Here is a 23,772-nt window from a genome sequence, read left to right as displayed (position 1 = left end):
AGAAAAATTCACTTGCCTACTGCACGTTTTTCACTGTGAGCAGGGCTGAATAAAATCAGCTTCCTGTGATTCTATGTAAAACCGTTGTGTACTTGTTTCCTGATTATTTGGGAATGAATACTTTTATAAGATCAGCTAGGGTGTATTCCATTTGGATCTTTCATACAGTATAAGATGTATTGTAAAAAACTAAATAGATCCTGACTATAAAGAAAAAGAAGGAACTTGCATTTATACAGTGCTTTCATGACCTCAGGATGTCCTAAGGCACTTTACAGCCAATGAAATACTTTTGACACAAAAGCAAAATATTGAAGATGCTGGAATCTGGAATGAAAGCAGAAAATGCTGGAAATCTCAGCAGGTCAGGCAGCATCTGTGGAGAGAAAAACAGAGTTAACATTTTAGGTCGATGACTCTTCGTCAGAACTGAAGAGTAAATACATCTGAAGTGTAGCCAAAATGTAGGAAACAGGGCAGCTAATTTGCGCACAGCAACATCCCACAAAGAGAAATGTGATATTGACCAGATAATCTGTTTTAGTGACTTTGGTTAAGAGATGAATATTGGTCATTTTTTTTTTCTAATGTCTACCAGAGAGGGCAGACGGGGCCTCAGTTTAACGTCCCATTCTCAGTGCTGCACTGAAGTATCAGCCTAGATTATATGCTCAAGTCTCTGGAGTGGGGCTTACACCCCTAACCTTCTAAATCAGAGGAGTAAGCGCCAGTACTGAGCCACAGCTACCTATTCAATGAAAAGCTAAGAACAAAATGAACTGATTGTAAACGTAGCATTTGTGTTACATGCAAATGTAGCATTTTTGTTACACTTGTTTTGTGACATGTTTCAGTGCAACTTAAGTGAAACTACAGATGTGCTTCAGGATTGTTTAACAGTCGCTAATTTTTATTTTACAGGGAATTACAGGAATTCACTTTGCTGGAGGAGAGAAGTGCTACATCAAAGCCCAAGCTAAAGCACACCTGCCGGATATCGAGAACCTGAAAACCGAAGCGGTTTCATTTGAGCTTGTAGGTGTTAAATGGATTTTAATTTCTAGTGGTTTTATAACAGCAAGACCCAGGTAACATAATCTTTACATGGAGAAGGTAACTGTATTAATGCTATTTGGAGCTGAGGGTTGTAGCATCTTTCAGCCGAGTGGATGCAGAACTTGCAGGCCCCTTGAATTCTCCAGATCTTAATGCCATGTCAATCAACAGTAGATGCAGTTTGCTGCAGGCAAGGTTTTCCCCTTGAGTGTGACATTCAGATTTGCAACAGAATCTGGCCTAGTTGCCCAGATACTGTGAAATTCATACACTTGGACGGCTGAGAAAATGCATCTGAAGTCTATTCACCTACTGTCCCAGGAGGAATACAAGAAAAAACAAAGATCTATGTGCACAAATAAAAGGGTTCAACTCGCATTGCACAACTAAAAGAAACAGGTTAATCCCTCTACTAAAATAGCAGACAAAGGAATTACTAATAGCCCATATAACAAATTCAACTCAGGAGTCTTTAATATTAAAACAGAACAATTTGCACATGCCAGCCTAGCAGTGAGTCTATTCTAAGTGAGCAGCTATGATACAGTATATCTTCCTCCTTAGCTATTATTAGTAACCCCAGCCCACCTGGGCTAATTAGTAGAATTACTGATGTGCAAATTAGATTTGGATGATCCAGGGAGAGGTGACACCTTAAATAATGTCTGTAGCAGGTCAGAAAATTGAAATAATGAGAACTCCAGACATGTATTAATCTCAAGAATGTGATGTTTAATTAGATTTTAATTTTTGACCATTCACCTAATATTTGACAGCTCGGGTTTTCAGATAAAAATGGAATTTGAGAGGCTATGTTCAATTAACATTTTAATTGAAAATTTAATGTGATTTATTTTTAAACTGGCAAGTGTTAAAGAACCATGAGTGTGAATTCCTGGTGTGTCAGCTTGAAAAGCGCTTTACAGTTATCCAGGATTGCTGCTATATTTCTGATATAAAACTTCATAACTTATCACTGGTACTATGTTTGATTGCTATATCCAAAGTACAGCTAGAATAATCACAGCTTAGTACCTTTGCAAGTAGGAAAATGGGTGTCTGACTCCTTTAAATCACGGTAGAACTTGCTTCAAACAGTGTTAACATTGTCGGAGAAAGGGGCAAAGCTCTAACTGTGATGGTGCCAGTGATCAAGAGATATCCATATTTAGTACCACCCCATGTGACTAATCCATGTATCAAAAGGACTGGAAGGAGGTTGTGTTAAACTGCCAGTAAATCAGCAGAAATAAGACCAATGTGACAGAAAGTGAAAAGGACGTAAGGAAAAAAACTGCATTTAACCACCAGATAAGAAAAGCAACACAAGTTGAATCCTAGTGGTTAAGGATGCTGTCAGAAGCAGAGAAGAATGTGTCACATCTTTTCTGCCTTGAACTCACAGAAGTGAAAAGGGCTAAAGATATGGACTTCAATAATGACTTTGGTAAGGATCTCTCTTTTGTTGCCCGTTTCAGGAACACATTACCCAAATGAGAAATTAGATAATTAAACAATACCAATACTGAATTCATGTTTAAAGTCATGCAGCAATTGTTTTTCAATAACCATGCATTAGCTGTATTGCCATGCTACTACAAAGGTAGTGTGAAACATTGTTAATATGGATCCTTCCTCTCTCTACAGATGAACCTGGATTATCTAAAGTCCAAGAATATGCACCACAACACACTGCACCACAGCATATGGAAGGGCTACTTTAGGCAGCATCAAATGAGATTCTAGCACCCAAACGAATATGATACAGTCACCATTATGTTAGCATCACCCATCACTGAGGATGTAATGCATCCACTAGTCAAAGGCAAATTGCAACGACCATTTCAAGGTCGTAGGCATTGCAAGACGGGAGAGAAGGCGAGTATGGAATTCAGCAGGTTGGTTGTTCAGACTTTTAGAGCAACAACAGGATATCCCTAGTCAACTTCATAGCACAAATAATGAGAGATTGAGAAGATAAAGCAAGGAAAAGCTTCCTGCCCACAATACTTTCTGTGCTGGGCCAAAGCATTCCATCCATGGAGGAAATGTTATTCAATATAGGGGAATTAATTGAAGTTTGTGGACACATTGGGAGTGTTCATGCAAAGTCCTCTGACTGGCACCATATTAGATGTAGCATCAACTCTCCAATTGCTCTGGATGGGAAATCTTTAAAAAAAAAGATTGCAATTGACAATGGAAAATGGTTTGAAAATATTAGAGAAAAAATGTACTCTGCTATGACTGATAGATTTATATGAGTTGTAAGATGTCCAGCAGTTTACCCTTGACTAAAATTCTGGTACCCTAGAGGAGTTGCTTAGCATCTGAAACCTAGGACTGCGAAATAAAGCAGTTTTATGATTCACAGATGGCCACATCTTAGTAAGCGTTTTTCAGTCCATCTCCAAATAGATTGGAGACATGTATATGAGGGCACGTGCGAAAGACCTTTCAGTTCAAATCACAAAGGAATCATATTATTACGCCCTTGAGTTATGATATTATAGGGTTAGATATTAGGCAGTACCGGTACATCTCTAAATGTAAGACAGTTAGGAGGAAAATGTGTGTCATTTGTGCGTTCCATTAGCCCCCCCCCCGGGGTGCTAACGGGACGCAAACAACTTTTTGCCCGGGCGTGGCACCATTACCGACTCCCACAAAATTCCGTGGGAGTTTAGCGGCAGAACTAATCGGTAGCGCCCCACTCCTGCCGGTAGTGCCCCGGGCCGCTGCACTGGCAGTGACGACGCCATCACCATGCTCAGCGACCCATTTTCGCCACGGAGCGAAAATGCGGTAGCGCCTCTTGAGGTTGCCGTGGGTGATGCTTTAAGCTGCTCGCGGCTTAAAGGGGAGGTGCAGCGCTGAAAATTTTAGAAATGCCCAACTTATCAACCGCGGCCTTCTCAACTTCAAATTGCAGGGGCCGTGCCTGGATATTGCAGTCTGGCACTCCGCTTCTCCGCCGGGCTGCCACGGCACCCCATTTCCCAGTCGTTCCAGAGCCGTACACAATTGCGCGACATTCAGGCCTAGAAATTCGACACCTGGCTGTTAAGGCAGGTTTTGTGGAAAAAATGGCATCCGAATTGCTTCCGCCCACTTCTGATGCGGACCGCGCCGGATGCCATATTGATGAGAGCAAAAAAAAAGAGGTGTTGTTTAGCTGCATCTGAAACAGCTATTAACATATTCAAATAAAGGCCTGCTTCTGCTCCCTCTTGCAAATTTGACATGCATCTGAGGCAGCCGACGCCACCGATGTTTACTCCCAGGAAATCAAACATTAAACAGCGGCGAATGAAAAAAAAGTAAGTACTTACCCTTATCATCTCTGACCTCATTCCTAACTCCGATCTCCCTCCATCCTGACCACGGCCTTCAGTTTACGGATATTGGATTTCTAGACCTAGACTTCTTATTGGGGTGACTAGCACTGCAGACCCTAAACTTGTCAAATGGACACTTAGATATAATTGGAAATGGTAGTCAATGAAATTAAAGAACTAAAATTACTGCAATGATTGTCAAGGAGCTATCTTTCTGTGTTCGCTATACGTGTGAATATGTGTATTTTTGGGACTGGTGAGTGACTATAGGGGAAAGACAATCGGATGGCTGAAATTACATTCGTACAGGAGATTCCCTTCATTGAAATGGGTGGTGAGGAGACTTTCCCAAACCTTCCATGTCAATGCTGGTTAATCCTCTGCTTGCACAGGTTGTTGGAGTGCTTCATCCTCCAGAGTCATAGCACGGACATTTTTCACCAATATCGAGCTTGATGTCTGTCTCGTTATTGAGGTTAAGATAGGATCACATGTTGCTGTAGTTGTCTCAAAAGCCTTCTTCACTATCTTTTAATTTATTGGTTTATATTACAGGATAGTCCGTGTGTGATTTACACCTCCAGTAGAGAATACCAATTAACTAGTTGGCATTTGGAGTAAGACAAGTTAATTGGCTCAATCTTGACAATAATTGACTAAATTGCTGTTTTATTCCATTGTGCTAAAAGATTTAATACCAGAAAGAAATTTGTAAACCAGCATAAATACCAACCAAATACAACATGATGCCTGCATATTCCAATTTGAAAAGGATTATTGAACCTGGAAAATATTAAAAATCTATTTTTTTGGCAGTTTTCTCTCTCATGTTGACTGCTTGCTGGGATATCATCTCAATGCACTAATCATTCTCTCTCAAGTACTTCACCAAAGAGGACATTAATCATGTATGTGCCTTCGCAGTGAATGTCAGCTGGCCTGTATGCCTTGTAGATCCCTGAGCCACCAGGAAAGCGCAAAATGTTTTTACAAGGTACAGATCCGAGAAAAAGTATGAGACACAAGCCATGAGAAACCGATCAAATAACCTGTTTTAGCCACTAAGCCAGAACAGAGTGAATTGTCAAAAGACATCAGCTGAGAGATTTATGTAAGTGCATCCCCAAGATTGTAAGTGTCAACAATACAAACAAAATGCAACTTGGACCAAAGCAACATGATTGCACTCCAATACAAATATATGAAATTTAATATTGACTTGGGAGCAAACAAATCCCTGTTTGGAATTCCTTTAAAAATTGTCAGACAGTTGGAAGCAAAGATGCTCCTTTCAAATGTGTTTTTCTTTAAATCATTGAGTTCTTGTTGCTTGATGTGCAGGCAAAGAACTTTGGCAGAAAAAAATCAAAGAGCAAGTTATTATTTAAATGGAGAAAGATTGCAAAGTACTGCAGTACAGCGGGACCTGGGGTACTTGTGCATGAAACACAAAAGGATAGTATGCAGGTACAGCAAGTGGTCAGGAAGGCCAATAGAATCTTGGCCTTTATTGTAAAGGGGATGGAGTATAAAAGCAGGGAAGTCTTGCTACAGTTATATAAGGTATTGGTGAGGCCACACCTGGAATACTGCGTGCAGTTTTGGTTTCCATATTTAAGAAAGGATATACTTGCTTTGGAGGCAGTTCAGAGAAGATTCACTAGGTTGATTCTGGAGATGAGGGGGTTGACTGACGAGGTAAGGTTGCGTAGGTTGGGCTCTACTCATTGGAATTCAGAAGAATGAGAGGTGATCTTATCGAAACGTATAAGATTATGAGGGGGCTTGACAAGGTGGATGCAGAGAGGATGTTTCCACTGATGGGGGAGACTAGAACTAGAGGGCATGATCTTAGAATAAGGGGCCGTCCATTTAGAACAAAGATGAGGAGAAATTTCTTCTCTGAGAAGGTTGTGAATCTGTGGAATTCGCTGCCTCAGAGAGCTGTGAAAGCTGGGACATTAAATAAATTTAAGACTGCAATACATAGTTTCTTGAGTGATGGGGGAGATGAGGGGTTATAGGGAGCGGGCGGGGAAGTGGAGCTGAGTCCAGGATCAGATCAGTCATGATCTTATTGAATGGCGGAGCAGGCTCGAGGGGCCTTATGGCCTACTCCTGCTCCTATTTCTTATGTTCTTATTATGTTCTTATGTATGCATTATGGGATTTTACTCACTGAACAATTTGAACAGCAAGATGGAACATATTGCCAATTATGATCTGTACTTTCCAATTCAGAGAGGCAGAACCTGACTTGCAGAGAATCTAGATGAATATCACTCTTTGAAATAGAAGGATGAAAATAACTCTGAGAAATTTGAGAAGCTTCATCTAATTTATATGGAGCTTCCCACCATTGGTATTCATACCCCTCAAATTTAGCATTCTGAAGCAAAGTCTCCACTCTTACTTCAAGGCATCCAGAAGCTAAGGCAAGCCAATAATATTGTTATGCATAAGCACCTACTACAAGTAGACTTGCAGAAGGTCATTTTTGCTAACTATTTTATCTGGTCATGTTGAAAGATACTAAGCTGTAACGAGTCACCCAGATTCACAGTGGGAGCAACTCAAGGAAGATTTCATATAAATGGAGACACTTACAATGTATGCTGTGTTTAGAATTGTCAAGTACTTATGGGAAATAATGCACACAGTAGCAGTTTTTAAAGGGGATTTAGAAAAGGAATATGCATTATAAAGTTCCAGCATGCGGTATGGCTCTAAGGCGATGCAGTTGTGTGGTGCAGTCACAGTCTGTGCACCTCCTATCTCTCTGTACTATTATACTTGCTTGCAAGACAAGATGGTGTATAAACATCAGGAGTAGAATCTGGTGGGTGGTTGGCCTGACTGTCTCAAGTCCTTCATGCCTTTTAAGGAGTACTACTCTTGAGAGCACCAAAGGAGCAGGGCACAGTGAAGTTGGAGCCTTACCCAGAACTCGTAGAAAGTACAGTACAATAAATATTCATGCCATGTAATATTGTACTACTGCTGGCATGTCACAGAGGCACAAACAGAGAGCATCAGGCTAATGGAAGAATTGCTCCAAAGCGTTTATTAAGACAGTATTTTGACAGAAGAACAGACCACTTTCATAGAAACATAAAAATATAGAAACATAGAAATCTACAGCGCCGAAGGAGGCCATTTTAGCCCATCGCCGTACGACACAGAACCACACGGCCCTCGGTCAGCAGCTCTGAAGGTTACATATAAACCTATGAACAATGAACAATGAAGGAAAGGTAAAAAGCACCCGGCCCAACCAGTCTACCCCACACAACCTCGGCATCCCTTGCACCGAAACATTCTACATTTGACCCCAACTGGATCCAAGTGATCTCCTGGGAGAGGCAAAAAACAGATAAAAACCCAGGCAAATTGGAGAAAAAATAATCTAGGAAAATTCCTCTCCAAACCATCCAGGCGATCGAAACTAATTCAGGAGATCACCTTGGCTGTATTCAATTCCCTGCAGTACTTACCATCGTATCTGCACCAGCCAACAAAAGGTTATCCAGTTTAATCCCACTTACCAGCTCTTGGTCAGTAACCCTGCAGGTTACGGCACTTTAAGTGCCCATCCAAGCACCTTCTAAATGTGAGGGTTTCTGCATCCACCATCCTTTCAGGCAGTGAGTTCCAGACCCCCACAACTCTCAGCATGAAGAAGCCTCCCCTCAAAACCCCTCTGAACCTTCCACCAATCACCTTAAAACTATGCCCCCTTGTAATTGAACCCTCCACCAAGGGAAATAGGCCCTTACTATCCACTATATTCAGGCCCCTCAAAATTTTGTACACCTCAATGAGGTTTCCTCTCAACCTCCTCTGTTCCAATGAGAACAAACCCAGCCTATCCAATCGGTCACAACTAAGATTCTCCATTCCAGGCAGCATCCTAATAAATCTCCTCTGCACCCTCTCTAGTGCAATCACGTCCTTCCTATAGTACGGCGACCAGAACTGCACGTAATCCTCAAGCTTTGGCCTAACCAGAGTATCTTTCATGCACAGTATCCTTTAAGCACGTTAGCACCTCACAGTACCCTGCATCACTATCTGCTAGAAAAAGAAGGAAACAAAGAACTTGCATTTATGTTATGCCTTATCACATCCTCAGGATATCCCAGAGAACTTTTTAACTGATGGATTACTTTCGAAATGCAGTCACTGTTGTTATGTAGGCAAATGCAACAGCCAATTTGCACAACATTCCACAAACAAGAAATGAGTGAACAACAGTACACTTGTTTTTGGTGGTGTTACTTTTAGGCAGGATCATCTGTATAGGCAAAAATGAAGTAGAAAGAAATTGAAGGGTGTTGTCACAGCCAAGGAGGTAAGTGATTGGCTGGTGATTGGTGAGTAGTTTTTTTTCTTTTTCTTTTCCTTTATCAGTAGGTAACCTTTATCATTGTTGCCAAATTAAGTTAATCTAAGGGTTAAGTCATGACAGGAGAGCTCGGACACGTGTCATGCTCCTCCTGTGCTATTGGGGACTCAGGGACGCTTCCAGTGTCCCTGACAACTTCATGTGCAAGAAGCGTATCCTGCTGCAGCTCCTGACAGACCACATTGCGGCACTGGAGCTGCGCATGGATTCACTCTGGAGCATCCGCGATGCTGAGGATGTCGTGAATAGCACGTTTAGTGAGTTGGACACACCGCAGCTAAAGGTTACACAGGCAGATAGGAAATGGGTGACCAGCAGGAAGAGCAGTGGAAGGAAGGTAGTGCAGGGGCCCCCTGCGGTCATCCCTCTCCAAAACAGATACACTGTTTTGGGTACTGTTGGGGGGATGACTCATCAGGGGAGGGCAGCAGCAGCCAAGTTCATGACACCGTGGGGTAGCTCTGCTGTACAGGAAGGTCGGAAAAAGAGTGGGAGAGCTATAGTGGTAGGGGATTCCATTGTAAGGGGAATAGATAGACGTTTCTGCGGCCGCAATCGAGACTCCAGGATGGTATGTTGCCTCCCTGGTGCAAGGGTCAAGGAGGTCTGGGAATGGCTGCAGGACATTTTGGAGGGGGGGGGGTGTGAACAGCCAGTTGTTGTGGTGCATATAGGTACCAACGATATAAGTGAAAAACGGGATGAGGACCTACAAGCTGCATATAGGGAGCTAGGAGTTAAATTAAAAAGTAGGACCTCAAAGGTAGTAATCTCAGGATTTCTACCAGTGCCACGTGCTAGTCACAGCAGGAATTGCAGGATAGCTAAGATAAATACATGGCATGAGGAGTGGTGCAGAAGGGAGGGATTCAAATTCCTGTGAAATTGGAACCGGTTCTGGGAGAGGTGGGAGCAGTACAAACCGGACAATCTGCACCTGGGCAGGGCCGGAACAAATGTCCTAGCGGGAGTGTTTGCTAGTGCTGTTGGGGAGGGGTTAAACTAATATGGCAGGGGGATGGGAACCTGTGCAGGGAGAAAGAGGGAAGTAGAGTGGAGGCAGAAGCAAAAGATAGAAAGAAGAAAAGTAAAAGCGGAGGGAGAAACCCAAGACAAAAATTAAAAAGGGCCACATTACAGCAAAACTCTAAAGGGGCAAAGTGTGTTAAAAAGACAAGCCTGAAGGCTCTGTGCCTCAATATAAGGAGTATTCGTAATAAGGTGGACGAATTAACTGCGCAGGCAGCAATTAACGAATATGATATAATTGGCATCTTGGAGACATGGTTCCAGGGTGACTAATGCTGGGAACTCAACATCCAGGGGTATTCAACATTCAGGAAGGATAGACAGAAAGGAAAAGGAGGTGGGGTAGCATTGCTGGTTAAAGAGGAAATTAACACAATAGTAAGGAAGCACATTAGCTTGGAGGATGTGGAATCTGTATGGGTGAAGCTGCGGAATACCAAAAGGCAGAAAACGCAAGTGGGAGTTGTGTACAGACCACCAAACAGTAGTAGTGAGGTTGGGGACAGCATCAAACAAGAAATTAGGGATACTTGCAATAAAGGTACAGCAGTTATCATGGGTGACTTTAATCTACATATAGATTGGGCTAACCAAACTGGTAGCAATACGGTGGAGGAGGATTTCCTGGAGTGTATTAAGGATGGTTTTCTCGACCAATATGTTGAGGAACCAACTAGAGGGCTGGCCATCCTAGACTGGACGATGTGTAATGAGAAAGGACTAATTAACAATCTTGTGGTGCGAGGCCCCTTGGGGAAGAGTGACCATAATATGGTAGAATTCTTTATTAAGATGGAGAGTGACACAGTTAATTCATAGACTAGGATCCTGAACTTAAGGAAAGGTAACTGCGATGGTATGAGACGTGAATTGGCTAGAATAGAATGGCGAATGGCAAACATTTAAAGATCACTTGGATGAACTTCAACAATTGTACATCCCTGTCTGGAGTAAAAATAAAACGGGGTAAGTGGCTCAACCGTGACTAACAAGGGAAATTAAGGATAGTGTTAAATCCAAGGAAGAGGCATATAAATTGGCCAGAAAAAGCAGCAAACCTGAGGACTGGGAGAAATTTAGAATTCAGCAGAGGAGGACAAAGTGTTTAATTAGGAAGGGGAAAAAAGAGTATGAGAGTAAGCTTGCTGAAAACATAAAAACTGATTGCAAAAGCTTCTATAGATGTGTGAAGAGAAAAAGATTAGAGAAGACAAACGTAGGTCCCATGGAGTCAGAATCAAGTGAATTTATAATGGGGAACAAAAAAATGGCAGACCAGTTGAACAAATACTTTGGCTCCGTCTTCACGAAGGAAGACACAAATAACCTTCCGGAAATACTAGGGGACTGAGTGAGAAGGAGAAACTGAAGGAAATCCTTATTAGTCGGGAAATTATGTTAGGGAAATTGATGGGATTGAAGGCCGATAAATCCTCGGTGCCTGATAGTCTGCATCTGAGAGTATTTAAGGAAGTGGTCCTAGAAATAGTGGATGCATTGGTGGTCATTTTCCAACAGTCTACCGACTCTGGATCAGTTCCTATGGACTGGAGGGTAGCTAATGTAACACCACTTTTTAAAAAAGGAGGGACAGAGAAAACGGGTAATTATAGACCGGTTAGCCTGACATCAGTAGTGGGGAAAGATGAAATAGCAGTGCATTTGGAAAGCAGTGACAGGATCGGCATGGATTTATTACAAAGTACACTGCAAGGTCTGATGAGCATGGAGAAGTCTACTAACCAGATCTGTGCAGTTATGAATAAACAATAGTGTCACTGCAGTCTGCCATGGTACACAATTCCTGTGGCATAAGTACAGTGAGAGTGTCTTTTATCAGTCATTATCATCATAAGCGGTCCCTCGAATGAGGATGACTTGCTTCCACAAGTTCACGGGTGTTTCGATGAAGGACCTGATGTTCCAGTCTTGAACTCCAATTGAGGACATGGAAGATGCCTTTGTGTGAATTTTTTTAATGTGTGGTCACCGTTGCACACCAGCCACCACACAAGCCAGGTCTTGATCCAGTGGCAAGGATTAACGAAGACGACTGGAGACCTGCTCTGCTGCATGCACGGACCTAGCGCGCACACTTATCGCAGTGTGGGCTGGCCCGTACTGCCCCTGGGCCCTCGGCTCTTCTGGGCCCCGTACCCTCATCTGTTGCACCTCTGCCACGATCGCACGCCGCTCCTCCGCCATAAACATGCACCGCATCTCACCACAAACACTCGCCGCTCATCCGCCCCGACCTTCCCACTCCTCTGTACCTGGGATTTGCCGATGTTCCTGCCCACGCTCCAAAACGGCGACCAGGGTTTTGATGACGTCACCCAGTCGCCCATCTCAGAATCATCACACACATGGAGCAGCTCGCGCTCGAGGTTGAAGTGGCATGCCGCTCCAGCTCTTATACTTCCTGACCTGCGGAGCTGTTCTCTCACAGGTGGGGGGGATGTTCCAGGACCCGCCGCTCCAGCTCTTTTATAGCCCGACCTGCGGAGCTGTTCTCTGCTGTTTATCAGTACACTGCTGCTAGAAAGGCCTGGTGTACAAATCTAAAAGATGGGCCTAAAAATTCAAGGTCTTACCATCGGCCGTTACCGCCTGACTCGTGGGAAAAAATGGTGGCTGCGCACTTTCGTATGCCTACGACAGGTCCCACAGCGGCCTCCATTTTCGGCAGTGTTGCCTTTGCCTGCACTCTCCGAAAGTATTGTAATAGTCATAGCATGATGCTATTTAGCGTACGACAGCGTGTTGACACCCACTCACCCATTTTGGATATCGCCGCTCTTCTTGCCCCCTCTCCAAAGCACACCCACGCTTGCAGCCGCTGAAGGCGTTTCAGCAGTGTTAACATGTGGACACGTCAGCTGACAAATGTAAGACAGCCAGGACTGGCAGGACTTGGCAGATTTTAGACGAAGATGGAGGCTGACAAGTGTAAAACACCTCAGATGGATGCCTGAACTTCAAACGCCTCCTTTGCCAAGGTTCTTCTTATATACTTTCATTTTTTGCCCATCAGTGGGGGGCTGGAGGGGTTGCATTTTCTGGCGGCTTTCTGGGAGTTCAACACTGTATGTGGGTCAGTAAATTAATGGGTGAAACCTTGTGGAATAAGCTTTTACTTCAGAACACCTGTATAAAACAGCAAAACCCTCGGCAAATTCGCAGCAAATAAAAAAAACAAATTCCTAAAGAGCATCAGATTGGCTAGAATTGCATTGCAACATTTGATGATCATCTCTGACAAGATCGCTTTTATCTTTATGATAGCGTCACCAGAACATCAACTCCTAGCAAATCTGGACTCAACTGCTTAAGGTTTTATGGAATTATAATTAATTTATTCAAAATTTCATAACTAATTAGTCATCCTCGACTCCGAGGGATTGCCTAAGAAGAAGATTTATCAAATAATAATTTTATGTTGCGTATGCAGGACCCACTAAATGCTGGCATGATTACTACACATTTAAACACTTTCAAGAGTAACCATTGGGGAAAGATTAGCAGATGCATTAATTTCATGAACTATTAAAAAATGAACAAACATAGTTAATAATCAGATGGCAAGTAATATTGTTATAGCAAGTATGGCAACTGTTCCGTACTTGGTCTACAGGTTCGCTCTTTTCTTCCCCGTTCCCCTTCACTGTAAGCAGGACACAGACGCAACCTGCAGCCTCCTGCTGAGTTTAGCGCTGGAAATAATGCGTTACACCATAAATTCTCTGCACTGCTGATGTTAATTAGCAGGCAGCACCAAAATACCGGTGCTGCCTGTGCTCTCTTGGTGGGTGGCTGTTCTGGAAATTCTAGGCATTGGTCTCTCAGCCAGGACCAACATTCTGAGAGATTGGCAAGAGGCAACCTTGGAATGGATCATGCAGATTTCCTTCCATGGACACATCCAGTCCATCAAGCATCTCTGCTCAAGTGACATTAGAGGTGGCAGAAAGTAAGCAGGGCTAAATAACTACTGTAGCACCAGAAATCTGACTGAGCAGGATTAAGCAACCAGTACACCCCCAAAGATTGAGGAGGATGCATAGGGCGAGCCACAGTACAAGGGTGAGGTGGAGCAAGTATTGGTGCCGACTGAAAGCTATCTGGAGGTCCAGCATGATTCCTGCCTCTGCTACAGCAGCTAAGGATCAGGACCTCACAGGACTGACAGAGACGCCTCTAAAAGGCACAGTATAAGGGTGATTATGACCACCAATATCCCAGAAAGCCATCAGTGACACCCTGCAGCCAGCCAGCAACTTTATTACTTCCACAAAAATATCACTTAGAAATGTAGTAAGTTGGATGTTGGACATCATCCACAATACATCAACACAAAGGGGAAGCATTCACACAACACACAATGGTTTGAAAAAATATCCTTTATTTAATTAGTACATGGTGCAGACGCTTCATATGTAACTGTTTAGAATAATATAGGACCAAAACAAAGATATGAATTGATGGTAGTTGAGGAAGTAGGCAGGAAAGACGACATTTTAGGAAAGTTTATTTTGTATTTGTGGGCAAGCAGTTTGAGAAATTGGGCAACTCGGGTGCTTATGAAGTGTCTGATAAACCAGTCTTTAAAAGTTGCGCTGATGTGTCACCAGCTCCTTCCTCGTGGTTACCTTCCTGCTCTGGCATGGTTTCAAGGATTCTGTTTTTGTTACTTGACGGGGCAAGGGGGATTTTACAGAGTAAGGTTATGCAACAGTTGACTGTTTCTTGAGATCTTGGGTCTGTACTGCAATGTGCCCGCTGATATGTTGGGAAATCTGAAGCGCTGCGTCAAAAGTCTGCCTTGCAGTCTTCCTACTCCTTTAAAATAGGGCTGGCACAGTCGATTGTCATAAAATAAAAGCACCATGGGAGCTGTCAGAAAAGCGGTAAGTGACCTGCTTGATTCGATGATGAGGGTAGCAGACCAGCTTTACTTCGAGAAGAGTAAAAGCCCTTTCAGTTCACGCACACCAAAGTATTATGCACAGGGGTCCAAATGGCCATATGGGTGAAATTAATGACACTTTACAGTCATGTATCTGTGTACAGAATATTGGCTAGCACCTGTGCTAGTTTTGAAATGGTTGGATGCATAAGATTTGACAGCGACCGACAAAGCCATACGGATGTTAGATCTTGTCTGGAGATAGTGTATGAGAATTGCCACAATTCTGTCACTGCTTCCGTGCTAAGCCTTATCCTCCTAAGGCATTGCTCTTCAGTCAATCCCAGATAGTGGTGCCTGGAATAGTATATCTGATGGGTAGAATAGCAGTGGAACAGTACTTTACAAGTTATTTGCCACCTGACATCTATACGAGCCCTTCCCCATCTTGCTTAGGATGCTAAAGGACCACAGAATCCAATAACCATTTTAGACAGAGCTCAGTATATTGAAGCTCTACTATGCAGTTGACCTATCACTACCAGCAAGCAGAATGCTGCTTCTGCAATATCTGAGTCTTGAAAATATCCTGCTTTATTAACCAAAGTCCCAATAATAACAATAAACTTGTCTTCAGCACTGTGGCAGGGGAGTTCCTTTCCCCCAATTGTAATGTAGAGTGAAAGCTAACTTCAGCTGTAATTTCTAGGGTCTAGACTTGTGTTTATTGAGGAAAAGATAAGTATTGCTACAAGTACTGTAATAGAGAGAGGCTCATAAAAAATTTAGGAGAAGGTCACTTAAAATCCCAGAACACATGCTACTTATAGTTGGAATGGCTAGGAAAGAGATAAGAATAAGAGATAAGAAATAAGAATATACAAGCATCTCTCCTGAAGTTGACATCCTAATTGACTGCGATAAAGGTAAACTATCCCTTCTCGTCCTTTTCTCCATAACTGCAGCTTTTGACATGGCTGACCACAAAATTCTCCACCAACACCTCTCCACCATCGTCAAGCTGGATGGGACTGCACTCGCCTGGTACATTTCCTATCTGTCCAGCCGTAACCATAGAACTACCTGCAATGGTTTCTTTTCTCGATCCCACACTGTTACTTCTGGTGTCCCCCAAGGATCTATACTTGGCCACTCCTATTTGACATCTACATGCTGCTCCTCAGTGACATCAACCGGCGACCCATTATGGGTTTTCACATGTACGCTGATGATACCCAACTCTACTTCTCCTCCACCTCTCTTGAATCCTTCACCATTTCTACGACCGGACTGCTTGTCTAACATCCAGCACTGGATGAGCAGAAATTTCCTCCAATTAAATGGTGGGAAACCCAAAGCCATTGTCTTCGATTCATGCCTCAAACTCAGTTCCTTTGCCAACACTGTTCTCTCGAATCCTCGAGTTGCCGTGCAGTTCAATTGAATTGCCGCATAAAGTCAGACAGCAGTTAGAGCAGGGAAGCGGCCCGATAAAATACCACGATTTTGCGGTCCTCGGTGCATGCACGCTATCGCGGAGCCGTGCACGCTATCGCTGAGCCGTGCATACGCATCCGATCCCCTTTTACGCATGCACAGTTTTGCCAAAGACACACCTGCGCAGTACCCTCACCGTTACAGCCTGCAGTACATGCCACTCTTTGTAACAAGATGACTGCATCAGCTGGGGTGGTAAGGAGAGGAGCAAAAATTGAAAGGTGAGAGAGAGAGATGGGGTGGGGGAGGAGAGAGAGAGACTGGGGAGAGAGACAGAGAGACTGGGGAGAGAGACAGAGACTGGGGGAGAGAGAGACAGAGAGACTGGGGGAGAGAGAGCGAGACTGGGGGAGAGAGACAGAGAGACTGGGGGAGAGAGAGTGAGAGACTGCGGGGAGAGAGGGAGACTGGGGGAGAGAGAGAGACTGGGGAGAGAGAGAGCGAGACTGGGGAGAGAGAGAGACAGAGAGACTGGGGAGAGAGAGAGAGAGAGAGAGAGACTGGGGAGAGAGAGATTGGAGAGAGAGACTGGGGGAGAGAGAGAGACTGGGGGCGAGAGAGAATGAGAGAGAGAGAGACTGGGGAGAGAGAGACTAGGGGAGAGAGAGAAACTGGGGGAGAGAGACTGGGGGGGAGAGAGAGACTGGGGGCGAGAGAGAATGAGAGAGAGAGAGACTGGGGAGAGAGAGACTAGGGGAGAGAGAGACTAGGGGAGAGAGAGAGAGACTGGGGGAGAGAGACTGGGGGAGAGAGAGAGACTGGGGAGAGAGAGACTGGGGGAGAGAGAGACTGGGGGGAGAGAGAGAGACTGGGGGAAGAGAGAGAGACTGGGGGGAGAGAGAGAGAGACTAGGGGAGAAAGAAAGAGAGACTAGGGGAGAAAGAAAGAGAGAGACTGGGGGAGAGAGAGAGAGAAACTGGGGAGAGAGAGAGAGAAACTGGGGAGAGAGAGAGATTGGGGGAGAGAGCAAGACTGGGGGAGAGAGACAAAGAGACTGCGGAGAGAGAGAGAGAGACTGGGGAAGAGAGCGAGAGAGAGAGACTGGAGAGAGAGAGAGAGACTGGGGGAGAGAGAGACAGTGAGACTGGATGAGAGAGAGAGAGGCTGAGGAGAGAGAGTCTGGACAGCGAGAGAGATTGGGGGAGAGAGAGAGACTCAGGGAGAGAGAGCGACTGGGGGCGAGAGAGACTGAGAGAAAGACTGGGGGGAGAAAAAGACTGGGGGCGAGAGAGACTGAGAGAGAGACAGGAGAGAGAGAGAGACTGGGGGAGAGAGAGACTGGGGGAGAGAGAGAAACTGGGGAGACTGGGGAGAGAGAGAGACTGAGACTGAGGCTGCGATTTCAGCAACAGTGCAGTGTGGCCGGCATTGGTGTGTAGAGAACGTGCTTCCAACTCCATCCCACCCTCTCAACACAATTTTCTTTTGATTTGGCTTGTTAGCATAGAAACATAGAAACATAGAAACATAGAAAATAGGTGCAGGAGTAGGCCATTCGGCCCTTCGAGCCTGCACCGCCATTCAATGAGTTCATGGCTGAACATGCAACTTCAGTACCCCATTCCTGCTTTCTCGCCATACCCCTTGATCCCCCTAGTAGTACGGACTTCATCTAACTCCTTTTTGAATATAGTGAATTGGCCTCAACAACTTTCTGTGGTAGAGAATTCCACAGGTTCACCACTCTCTGGGTGAAGAAGTTTCTCCTCATCTCGGTCCTAAATGGCTTACCCCTTATCCTTAGACTGTGACCCCTGGTTCTGGACTTCCACAACATTGGGAACATTCTTCCTGCATCTAACCTGTCTAAACCCGTCAGAATTTTAAATGTTTCTATGAGATCCCCTCTCATTCTTCTGAACTCCGGAGAATACAAGCCCAGTTGATCCAATCTTTCTTGATATGTCAGTCCCGCCATCCCGGGAATCAGTCTGGTGAACCTTCGCTGCACTCCCTCAATAGCAAGAATGTCCTTCCTCAAGTTAGGAGACCAAAACTGTACACAATACTCCAGGTGTAGCCTCACCAAGGCCCTGTTATGCCTGCGCTGTGAGGTTCCCGGTCAATTAACAGGAAGTGGGTCTGATGACATCATCTGATGATGCATCATCAGCCGGTTTCCTTAAAGGGACCATGGCCAACCTTTTTTTGACAGTTGTTCTGCCAATGTACTAGAGCCTTGAGGTGCTGCAAACACTGACAATGACTGCACAAAGGCTGCACCCAGGCTTTCCCACCACTCCCTCAGATGCTTATGGAGGGAGTCACAGCACGCAGGGAGGTTCTCTTCCCTTCCAATGGACGGAAGAGACCTCCCCAGGACACCAACGCAGCACATTGCACAGGAGGACACAAGTAGGGTCCGAAGCCCCAGGCTGCAGTTACGTAAGCCTTTCAATGAAACGTTACTGCAAAGCCACACAACCTCATCCTGCTGTGCCACTTATCACATCCCCATCACTCTGCCTTCCCTATCCTACTCCTGGACATCCTTACTCACACTAACTGACCTTGCACCTCCACCCATCCCTCTCTATCTACATTATCACTTCCCCATCTCACTAGCCACTTCTCACACTCACCCTCATCCTTGTCCAACTAACAACACACAAGGGTAGGCACTTCAGTGTTTTAGCCAATGTCTATGTAGAGTTTCTGCTAATCTGTTGCCAAACATTGAAATGTTTATTTTGAACACTGTGTGTTCTCGAACAGATTTGTGGGCACCTTTGGAAATGGCTTAGTGAGTTGTAGTGAATGGTGAGACATAAGGGTACCCTGCACAATGGTGATGAGTGTGAACGGAATGGCTTGGGCATTGCAGGGATGCTTTTTGGTACTGGTGTGGGGTGGTGCCAACCTGGCACATCATATGGCAGCCAGGATGCACAGCGTTAAGTGAAGTAAATGTGGCCATGGTGAGGCTATCCCTGGCCTCCCAGGCAGCAATGTGGCCACGTGCTGATGTCCTGTGTCTTGTGCAGCATCAGGTGATTGTGGAGAAGGTTGGTGTTGTTTTTGGTGATGCTGGTTTGTTTAGTGATATTGCTGTTGGGGGTGATGCTGGTGCGTGGTGGGATTCTGAGGACCAAGGTGAGATTGTTTTCAAGGGCACTGATGCTGCTGGAATAGATGGTAGATGAGGTTGAGATGACAGAAGCGATCTGTAAATAGTGACAGATGTTGTCCCAAGGATGTGATAGTGAATCGAGAGTTTACTGCAAACACTTCCAAACTGAATACAGCTCAAAAGTTTTTTCCAAGTCCTGAAGGCTTCAGCTTCTGACATTGGAAAGTGAACAGCTGTGAAATAGTAGCTTTTATACCATTCTGCAGCTGTCAACCAGCCAAAGCAATAGAGTCACTGAGAATCCAACACACTTACCTGGCATGAAACCCAAGGGACGGCAAACTGGTTGAAAACCTGGTAAAAAGGTAAGTGCCTGGGTAAAATCCTTTTAAATACCTTTAAATTACTTCTTAAACATCTTAATTGACTGGCCCGCCACTTGGTGTTGGGTTTGTGATCTGCACTCAGACCCAACGGTTAAGAAACTGACACAGAGCAGGTTCAGAGTGGACTTCCGACCCGCTGTCAATCAAGGTCCTTTTGACAGCACCCCCCACCCCACCAAACCCGCAGTCACAGGACTGTGAAGATTCCAGCCTGAGACTGGGACAGAGGGATAGAGACTGAGACTGGGACAGAGGAAGAGAGAGACTGAGACTGGGACAGAGGGAGAGAGTGACTGAGACTGGGACAGAAGGACAGAGAGACTGAGACTGGGACAGAGGGAGAGAGTCTGAGACTGGGACAGAGGGAGAGAGTCTGAGACTGGGACAGAGGGAGAGAGACTGAGACTGGGACAGAGGGAGAGAGACTGAGACTGGGACAGAGGGAGAGAGACTGAGACTGGGACAGAGGGAGAGAGACTGAGACTGGGACAGAGGGAGAGAGACTGAGACTGAGACAGAGGGAGAGAGACTGAGACTGAGACAGAGGGAGAGAGACTGAGACTGAGATAGAGGGAGAGAGACTGAGACTGGGACAGAGGGAGAGAGACTGAGACTGGGACAGAGGGAGAGAGACTGAGACTGAGACAGAGGGAGAGAGACTGAGACTGGGACAGAGGGAGAGAGACTGAGACTGGGACAGAGGGAGAGAGACTGAGACTGGGACAGAGGGAGAGAGACTGAGACTGAGACAGAGGGAGAGAGACTGAGACTGAGACAGAGGGAGAGAGACTGAGACTGAGATAGAGGAAGAGAGACTGAGACTGGGACAGAGGGAGAGAGAGACAGACTGGGACAGAGGGAGAGAGAATGACACTGGGACAGAGGGAGAGAGAGACTGAGACTGAGATAGAGGGAGAGAGAGACTGAGATGGGACGGAGGGAGAGAGAGACAGACTGGGACAGAGGGAAAGAGACTGAGACTGGGACAGGGGGAGAGAGACAGACTGGGACAGAGGGAGAGAGACTGAGACTGGGACAGAGGGAGAGAGACTGAGACTGGGACAGAGGGAGAGAGACTGAGACTGGGACAGAGGGAGAGAGAGACAGACTGGGACAGAGGGAGAGAGACTGAGACAGAGGTAGAGAGATTGAGATTGGGACAGAGGGAGAGAGACTGAGACTGGAACAGAGGGACATTGGGAGGGAGATAGGGACAGAGGGAGAGAGTGGCAGAGAGAGAGAGATAGCAAAAGAAGAATAGAGAGAAATGGATGAAGGTCCACTCCAGGCGCGTGTAGTCCGTTCCTGGGGACTGAGCAGCGGCCACATTTCGCAAATTTTGTTTGTGTTTTTCTGCAGTTGTGAATACATGCTGCATTTCTGGCATGTTACATGGGAGGTGTGCTTGGTCACGAAGACCATATTTATTAAAAGAAGTGATTGAAGTTGAAAGTATGGATACCCGTTTTTGTTCCATTTTTTTTACTACTGCGAACTAAAGAACTGCAGCACTTTATATTTGTTGGTTGTCTGGTTGAACGTAATTAATATTTTAACTACTTACGTGGCATACAGCACATCAGCACTATAGGAAAGTCAATACTCCTGCTGCTTGTGCAGCCATTGCTATAGTGACATGAGGGATGGGCTAATACATGAAAACTTTAAAATTAATACAACTTCCACAAATAGATATGCCTCTTTCAGCTTTCCTTGAACTTTTGGATTGTTTGTCGATACATAACCATCTAACTGAGTGACGTTTCTGAAGTGTTAATGCATTATTGTGCAGTTCTTTTATATCCTAGTCATTTATGATAAGTATTTTTTTAAATAGAGTTTGTAAATGACGAACTAAAAGCTTTTAATTAATTAGACCATAAACAAACTTTCAGAATGGGCATGTAAATGACAAATAAATTTTAATAATAGATAAATGTGAGGTGCTGCATTTTGGTGGGAGGATTAAGGAGAAAGTCTAAATGGAGTAGAGGTGCAAAGCGATCTTGGGGTGTAGATTTTTAAATCATTAAAAATAGCAAAGCAGATTAAAAAAGCAAATAAATTACTGGAGTTAATTTCAAAAGCAGAGAAGTTATGTTATATTTGTATAGAACCTTGTCTGATTGGCTCATGATTTGAGTCGGTGGGGTGGCAATATGGTATTCGTGCATATATGCTTAAAAGTTGTTTTGGTTGTGGGAAAAGTTGTTGTTGTAACAGTAGTTGTTGTTGTAAAATTTGCTCATGGACCAAATGGTCGTGCTCAAAGGAGTTTGTGGCCAGTTCAGTACAAAAAAAATTAGATTGTTTGCCATCGATTCAATCCCTCTCCCTCGCAACTGTCTGAGGCTGACCAAGTCCGTTTGCAACTTTAGTGTTATATTTGATCACGAGTTGAGCTTGCTATCTCATATCCATTCTATCACTAAGACACTCCATTTCCGCCTCCATAACATCACTCATCTTCTCCCTTGCTTTTGCTTATCTGCTGCCGAAACCCTTAACCATGTCTTTGTCACCTCTACACTTAACTATTCCAATGCACTCCTGGCCAGCCTCCCTAGTTCTACCCTCCATAAACTTGAGGTCATCCCAAACTCTGTCCCACATGTCCTAACTCGCATCAAGTCCAGCTCACCCGTCATCCCTGTGCTCGCTGACCTACATTAGCTCCCAGTTAAGCAACGCCTCGATTTTAAAATTCTCATTCTTGTTTTCAAATCCCTCCGCGACTTCGCCCCTCTCTATCTCTGTAATCTCCTCCAGCCCTATAATCCCCCGAGATCTCTGTAATCTCCTCCAGCCCTATAATCCCCCGAGATCTTTGTAATCTCTTCCAGCCCTATAATCCCCCAAGATCTCTGTAATCTCTTCCAGCCCTATAATATTTCGAGATCTCTAATCTCCTCCAGCGCTATAATTCCCCGAGATCTCTAATCTCCTCCAGCCCTATAATATCCCGAGATCTCTAATCTCCTCCAGCCCTATAATATCCCGAGATCTCTAATCTCCTCCAGCCCTATAATATCCCGAGATCTCTAATCTCCTCCAGCCCTATAATATCCCGAGATCTCTAATCTCCTCCAGCCCTATAATATCCCGAGATCTCTAATCTCCTCCAGCCCTATAATATCCCGAGATCTCTAATCTCCTCCAGCCCTATAATATCCCGAGATCTCTAATCTCCTCCAGCCCTATAATATCCCGAGATCTCTAATCTCCTCCAGCCCTATAATATCCCGAGATCTCTAATCTCCTCCAGCCCTATAATTCCCCGAGATCTCTGTAATCTCCTCCAGCCCTAAAATTCCCCGAGATCTCTGTAATCTCCTCCGGCCTTATAATCTCCCGAGATCACTGTAATCTCTTCCAGCCCTATAATCCCCCGAGATCTCTGTAGTCGGAGCAGCGTCGGAGAGGCGAGCGTGGGGAGGCCTATAAAGGCCCAACGTCGACGCGAGACGGCAGTTGGAGCAGCGTCGGAGAGGCGAGCGTGGGGAGGCCTATAAAGGCCCAGCGGCAGAGGAGAGCTGAGCCAGTGCAGCTGCAGCAGGGTGAGAAGGCAAAAAAGAAGTAGAAAGAAATTGAAAGGTGATGTCACAGCCAAGGGGGTAATTGATTGGCTGGTGATTAGTAAGTAGTTTTTCTTTTCTTTATCAGTAAGTAACCTTTAGCATTATTGTTGCCAATTTAAGTTTATTTAAGGGTTAAGTCATGGCAGGAAAACTCGGACACGTGTTATGCTCCTCCTGTACTATGTGGGAAGTCAGGGATGCCACCAGATGTGTGCGGGAAGTTTATCCGCCTGTAGCTCCTGACAGACCGCATTGCAGCACTGGAGCTGCGGGTGGATTCACTCTGGAGCATCCACAATGCTGAGAATGACGTGAATAGCATGTTTAGGCCGTTGGTCATACCGCAGGTAAAGGGTACACAGTCAGATCGGGAATGGATGACCAACAGGAAGAGCAGTGCAAGGAAGGTATTGCAGGGGTCCCCTGCGGTCATCCCCCTGCAAAACAGATACATTGCTTTGGGGGATGACTCATCAGGGGAGGGCAGCAGCAGCCAAGTTCGTGGCA

General features: G+C 45.0%; 1 protein-coding gene across 1 annotated transcript in view; it reads left to right on the top strand.

Annotated features, from left to right (window-relative positions):
* cnmd (chondromodulin) overlaps positions 1 to 23,772 on the top strand; it is a 79,634-nt gene that overhangs the window by 21,382 nt on the left and 34,480 nt on the right. The window contains exon 4 of the mRNA XM_070891875.1: positions 922 to 1,035. Coding sequence (XP_070747976.1) covers positions 922 to 1,035 — 114 coding nt within the window. The remainder of the gene's footprint in view (positions 1 to 921; positions 1,036 to 23,772) is intronic.

This window comes from Pristiophorus japonicus, chromosome 10 (assembly GCF_044704955.1).
Source record: "Pristiophorus japonicus isolate sPriJap1 chromosome 10, sPriJap1.hap1, whole genome shotgun sequence".
In the NCBI taxonomy this organism is placed as follows: domain Eukaryota; kingdom Metazoa; phylum Chordata; class Chondrichthyes; family Pristiophoridae; genus Pristiophorus; species Pristiophorus japonicus.
The sequence above is the reverse complement of the archived record's forward strand: the minus strand, read 5'-3'. Positions and strand labels throughout refer to the sequence as shown.